The sequence below is a fragment of the Strongylocentrotus purpuratus genome, unplaced genomic scaffold (genome assembly GCF_000002235.5).
Source record: "Strongylocentrotus purpuratus isolate Spur 01 unplaced genomic scaffold, Spur_5.0 spur5_scaffold_7, whole genome shotgun sequence".
NCBI lineage: Eukaryota > Metazoa > Echinodermata > Echinoidea > Camarodonta > Strongylocentrotidae > Strongylocentrotus > Strongylocentrotus purpuratus.
Window position 1 is genome coordinate 20,024,463 of NW_022145613.1, and position 6,414 is coordinate 20,030,876.

Below are 6,414 nucleotides of genomic sequence, written 5' to 3' on the forward strand. Positions count from 1 at the left end.
GTACAATGGTAGCTGGCTGCGACCATGAAAATCTCAGAATATGCAGTTGTGATATATAATTTCCGAATGGGTAGATTTTAGTAAAGAAACATTGTTTTAGAGCTTAATTTATATCTCGACCTTGAGAGGGAGCTATACAACATAAAGAGTTTATTATTTACAATTCCATAACTTTAGACTCGATTTCAACCGCGACAACGATCACTGAATATTGTAGGACCGCATATGCGTCCAATATATTCATTTGAACCAAATTCATGGCCCCATACCAAAACTTTGTATTACCTTTAAGGGTTTTAATTCAGTTAAAACCTCCAACATGTTCAATAGGCAATTTTCGCAAACTCATTGGGGAATTAGAATCTGCGGTTCGTGTGCAAAATCGAGAAGTTACTATAGTAACAGTTGGATGACCGCTGAGGCCCTAAAATCTAGAACGGGTTTTGGCCAAATCTATGTTCGTTCTCAATTGACAACCCAAGTGAATCAGCAGCCAATCAGAGAGCTCGTATAGCTGGCCCGGGAACTTTATTCGTCTAAAATTTCTATCGCAGACAATAACAACACTGAGCTGAGACTAACATTTTGAGATTAAAACATGAATTTCAAAGCAAGTGGATCTTCGGTGAGTTTCTTTTATCGATTATTGTTTCTTAACTATACTATGGATATAACATGAATCGTTTTAAAATTGGATAATGAATTGTTGAAAGATGATAAAAGCCGTTTTGTGGCTTGGTCGAGACAAGTTGTGCTACTACTTCGTGCGGTAGTCCCGTCTGTACTGTATTGCGCAGGGCATTGCATTGCATTGCTAAGTTGTTGTGCATTAATTGCCAGTTTATCGTCTCTGTCTGAGTGAGTGTTCGCCTAGTCTTGATGGCTATAATATTAATAGCCTCTGATCGTGCAAAATTGCGGGCCTACTCTCCTTGAAATTGTGTCCTGAATTAAACATCCCTGAAAATGTGTTGTTTGCAAGTGTTTTCCAGGCTACCCTAGGCCTAGGGCTAGGCTAGCCTACTGCCTAGGGCCAGGGCTAGCCTAATAAGACTAAAAGTTAGACCCTAACGTTAGGGCTAGGGTTTGTTTGGTTTTACCTCACAATAACTCAACTCGGAGTCAGAGTCAGACAGCTCACTCTCTCTCTCTCTCACTCAGTCTCACTCTCATTCTTGAAAGGATGTTTCTATCAAAAGATAGATCTACAGCCCCTCAAAAACTGCAATATTCATAGCATTTTGGTCAGAATGGACAGAAAAGTGGTTCACGCAGATCTCTATGGGAAAGATTTTAGCACACAACATCGGGTGCGCGATCAGACACCCTATTCTTAATCTTACCAGCGCATTCAAAATTATGACTTTGAACTAGTCTAGGGTCTAGATTCTAGACCTAGATTCTAGATAATTGTGGAAATTTTAATGTCAGAATGTTACAAATTACTTTCTCATCTTTTTGTTACAGGAGGTTGGCGAGGTGGTGCCTACCGTGCCAGTGAAAGCAGCAAAGGCAAAGCCCTCAAAATCTGTGAATCGGTATGTTTTCCATTACATGCATCATCTTAAATTATAGCTAGAGTAGAGTCTCCGGTTTGCGGCATCGCAAACCGGAGATCCCTAGGCCTACATGTAAGAACAATATCATTATCATTGAATTTCAAATGTACATGCATGAATGGGTATGTGTTTTCGACTCAATATCCTTTGTACAATCATTTTCCACCTTTTTTGTCAAAAAAATGATAACGTCCAAAATATAATGCATTCATGATATGATGTTTTTCATTATTACAAGATAGATACACATGTATAGGTCTAGTACCATTTATGATGATTTCAGAATTCCATTTTATCTAAATCATTGTTTTGTTTTTCATTTCTTGTACTGCAGCATGTCCTGGGACAACAATAGTGTTAACGCACTAATAGGGGAGGTGACCCTAGCCAACCCCTTCCAATTTCGTTATAAAACGAGCGATCGGGCCAGAGCATGGCAACAGGTGGCAGAGGGGATGGTCAAAAAGGGATACAAGGTCGACTGCAGGGCGGTGAGGGATAGGATCCACGTGTTAAAGGACAAGGTTAAGGCCAAGAACAATGTAGAGAGGGCAGCAAGTGGCATTGCAGTAGAGGAGACAGAGGAGGAGCTGGGCATTCGAGAGGCCGTTGAAAGGATGATGCAAGAGGAAGAGGATATAGAGTTGGCTCCAAAGGAGAGAGGGGACGAACAGAAGAAGAAGGCGGAAGGAGAAGAGCTGAGGAAGAGGGCCTGCGAGACAATGGGAGAAACGAGGAAGAGGTATTTTTCAGAAGATTTTTCAAATTTAACAAATTCTAGGTGTACTCCCTAACACCCCCTCTGCTCCCCTCTCAACACACATTTGATTTGATTTGATTTGATTTGATTTATTGGTTTCTGCATCTTTTTTCTTTTTTTCATCATCATCATCATCATCATCATCATGATACGAGGAGAGGTAGATCCTGTAATCCTCGGTCACTTCTTCAGGGTTGGTTATGTTCTAGAGGTTAACTCATTGCACATGCGCAGGTTTAGGACGGTTTTGATCATATCATTAACTTAATTCAAATCGCTCAGACCACCAGTGCTTATCCAGTCTCATCTTGAAGATATCAATGGAGTTTGAGTCAATTATTTCTTGAGGGAGACTATTCCAGTCGGACACCACTCTGTTGCTGAAAAAGCATTTCCTTATGTTTAGACGAGACCTTTCCTTGAAAATCTTTAGAGAGTGTCCTCGGGTTTGAGTATTCAGTGATAAGGTGAAGAAGTGACTTGGGTCCAGCTTTACTAAGCCCTTTAGTATTTTGAAAACTGTAATGGCATCGCCTCTCCGTCTCCTATAGTACAAGGAGTGTAGGTCTAAAATCTTTAGCCTGTCTGTGTAGGGAAGTTCATACATTTTCATGAACATAATATGGTTTGATACAATATTTTAAGTGTATATAATTTTATACAGATAATAAACGAAATTAAACAAATATATTGAATGCATAATTAACATACATTAGATGCAGGAGGGCTACAGAAATAAGCAAAGTAGCTAGACGTGCCCTCAGCCCTCAACTTAGATACAACAATAAAAATATAAATAAAAAAGAGTGTGACTTGCAGAGAAGAAAAGGAAAGAGAAGAGAAGGAGCGTTGGTAATAATACAATAAATCTCATACATCTGCTGATTGAATGCATAAAACCTACACCATTACATTACAAACTAACAAATATAACTCAACATGCATGAAAGGAAAACAAAATTACAAATGACTAAGTAAAAAGCCGTTATCATCGAATTTGTTATTATCTGACCAAAAAAAATTATTTTGTGTAGTGCCCTCTATACCAAACTCAATTATCCCTTTAATATATTTGTAGTATTATGTAAACCAACATTCGTTAATGTTCTTCATGTACAACATGTAGATTGACTTTAAAACTCCTTTTTCTTTTATGTTTTATATTTCATGTTAGATACCGAGGTGAATGCAGTACCCGCACCACATCATGCAGGCTCTTGAATATCTTACACGCTTGACACTTTTTCTCTTCTTTTTTAAATATTGCATTTTAGACACCAAGACGAAGCCGGCACCAGTACCACTCCAAAAAGGCAGCGCAACAAAGGGCGAGATACTCTTGCTTTTCTAGACAGAAAGATGGAGTTGGAGCAGGAGATGAAGAGGGAGGATTTGGAGAAGAGAAGAGAGGAACAGGAGAGACAGCGAGCTGAAGAGATGGAGAGGAGACGAGAGGAAGAAGAAAGACGGGGAGCTGAAGAAGCAATCAGACAGCGTCGGTTTGAACTGATGCAGCAACAGATGCTGCAGCAACAGCAACAAGCTCTTCAGCAACAACAACAACAGCAACAGCATAATCAACAAATGGAAACGATGATGATGGCCCTCATTAAATCTTTAGAAAAGAAGTAAAGAACAATATCTTTTTTTTTCATCATTCATTTCAAGTGAAATATTTTTGAGTGACCAACAGTGAACATTTTACTTTGACATAATTTTTTACCAATCTGTCTTTTCAGCTATACAGTGCGTCCCAGAAAAAACGAAACCGAGAAGTATCGATGTTTTATCATAACCTAATCACAACCATAATTAATGAATGATACATATTTGGAAAGCTTAGAGTCTCCTCTTTCAGTTGATGCTACCCACGTGATGCATATTTCACGCATGAGTGATTAAAAGCAATTTGAAGGAAGGAAACCAAAAAGAGATTTGGCGGGCGGTATCTGAATTTCAAAGAAAAATTCATATTTCTAGAAAGTTGAGTTTCTGCCCTTTCATATGATACCTCAATCAAGAAAAATGAGCCAGGAATACCAAAGTTCTGCTTGTTTAAAGTAGCCCTTACATTTTCATAATTTTAACAAACGAATTCGTTTTCACTGGGTGCCTGTCGTAGCAAAAAGCAGATTTGACAAAAGACTTAACTCCGTTTCGTTGACAATCAGCCATGCATGAAGACTCTCATCTATGGCTGATTGTCAACGAAACGGAGTTAAGTCTTTTTGTCAATTTTGCTTGTTGCTACTGCAGGCAGCCAGTAAAAACGAATTCGTTTAATAAAATTATGGAAATGCAAGCACTACTTTAAACAAACAGAACTTTGTCATTCCTCGCTCATTTTTCCTGATTGAGGTGTCATATGAAAGGGCAAAAACTCAACTTTCTAGAAATGTGAATTTTTCTTTGAAATTCAGATACCGCCCGCCAAATGTCTTTTTGGTTTCCTTCCTTCAAATTGCTTTTAATCACTCATGCGTGAAATATGCATCACGTGAGTAGCATCACATGAAAGAGGAGACTCTAAGCTTTCCAAATATGTATCATTCATTAATTATAGTTGTGATTAAGTTATGATAGAACATCGATACCTCTCGGTTTCGTTTTTTCTGGGACGCACTGTATAGTCCTATTTTAACGCCTGCAGGACTTCAACTATTGACTTTGGCAGTTTTGCTAAGTCTGTGTGTATTAAGTTATATGGTCTTCCTAAGAGTTACCCATCTGCCATTATGATATGTATATGCCAAAGATACATTGTGTTAACTTGTATATATATGCAATTCAACAACATCTTGCCTTTTTTTATGTGTGCGACTTCCTTTTTCCTCCTTAGTTTCAATGTACTTGGTGCTATCACATCCTTTCAATGGCCTCTCGAATGCCCAGCTCCTCCTCTGTCTCCTCTACTGCAATGCCACTTGCTGCCTTCTCTGCATTGTTCTTGGCCTTAACCTGATCCTTTAAAATGTGGATCCTGTCCCTCACCGCCCTGCAGTCGACCTTGTATCCCTTCCTTATCATCCCCTCTGCCACCTGTTGCCATGCTCTGGCCCGATCGCTCGTCTTATATCTGAATTGGAAGGGGTTGGCTAGGACCATCTCCCCTATTAATGTGTTGATGCTATTGTTGTCCCAGGACATGCTGCAGTAGAAGAAATGAAATCAAGATATTTCTCCTTGGTCTTTAGTAGGTGACTTTGACCATGTTTACTTGTGTAGTGCATATGTTATGTTTTCACAATGCCAACTTGTGTTAATTTGATGAAGGTGTTGTGGCAAGTATGTCGTTGAACTTGATACGTTTACATGTGTAGCCTTCAGAGTAACTTGTTAACATAGTTTTGTTTAAGTAGCTACGCGAAGAAAATCTCATTTTGGAAATTATGCATCACTAGAGAGCTAGCGGATTATATATCATTATTAGACAAGTTGAGATCCAAGTAAACCAGATCTTACAGAAATCATCTCAGGATCAATACTAATTAATATTATTTTCACAGGTACTTCAAATTCTTCAATAGATCTTTGGTGTATTGTACATGTGTTTTCATAATGTAACTGGTACATGTAAGATGTAACTTATCAGTTGAAAGTTCAGGTTTTCAGCTTATTTCATGTTTGAGTTTGAGTTTGAGTTTGAGTTTGAGTTTGAGTTTATTATTTAGAAATATTCCTTACTTAATATAGAATCTACATGGAAGTCAAATGTGTGTCGACTTCCGTATCAATACCAAACATACAGTAAATGTATCTAACTTTATGGGTAATTTCATTTAAATGAAATAGGTGATATAGGCTAGAGTGGATTCGTGGATTGCACTGTAGTTTTATTATTACTTCATATTTTCTACTCATTGATGTATTCAGTACCAATCGTAACACAGGTTAATAAAGCTAATGGTGCATATTTTGATAACAAATCTTTTACACAAGTTCTATTGAAATAGGTGATACAGGGTGGAATAGATTACTATTAATACAATTAGTAGTTTGTGTCTACTCATTGTTGTTTACCCTTTCTTTATAATGTGATCTTTTTAATGCAGAGTTTGATTATTGAGCACATTAAGTGACACAGGTAAATCATAT

At 38.0% G+C, this 6,414-nt stretch overlaps 1 protein-coding gene across 2 annotated transcripts; it reads left to right on the forward strand.

The window, feature by feature from the left end:
• The first annotated feature begins 329 nt into the window (after positions 1-329).
• On the forward strand, positions 330-5,487 carry LOC100890032 (vicilin-like seed storage protein At2g18540). 2 transcript variants are annotated; one of them, XM_030974688.1, is made up of 5 exons: positions 330-858; positions 1,468-1,538; positions 1,894-2,301; positions 3,594-3,947; positions 5,159-5,487. In XM_030974688.1, exons 3-5 carry the CDS (start codon positions 1,895-1,897, stop codon positions 5,274-5,276), a joined length of 879 nt encoding a protein of 292 aa, XP_030830548.1. In that variant the 5' UTR covers positions 330-858; positions 1,468-1,538; position 1,894; the 3' UTR covers positions 5,277-5,487. The 2 variants fall into 2 exon arrangements, with proteins under 2 accessions (XP_030830548.1, XP_030830546.1); XM_030974686.1 differs by having other exon boundaries at positions 330-625.
• Positions 5,488-6,414: the final 927 nt, after the last annotated feature.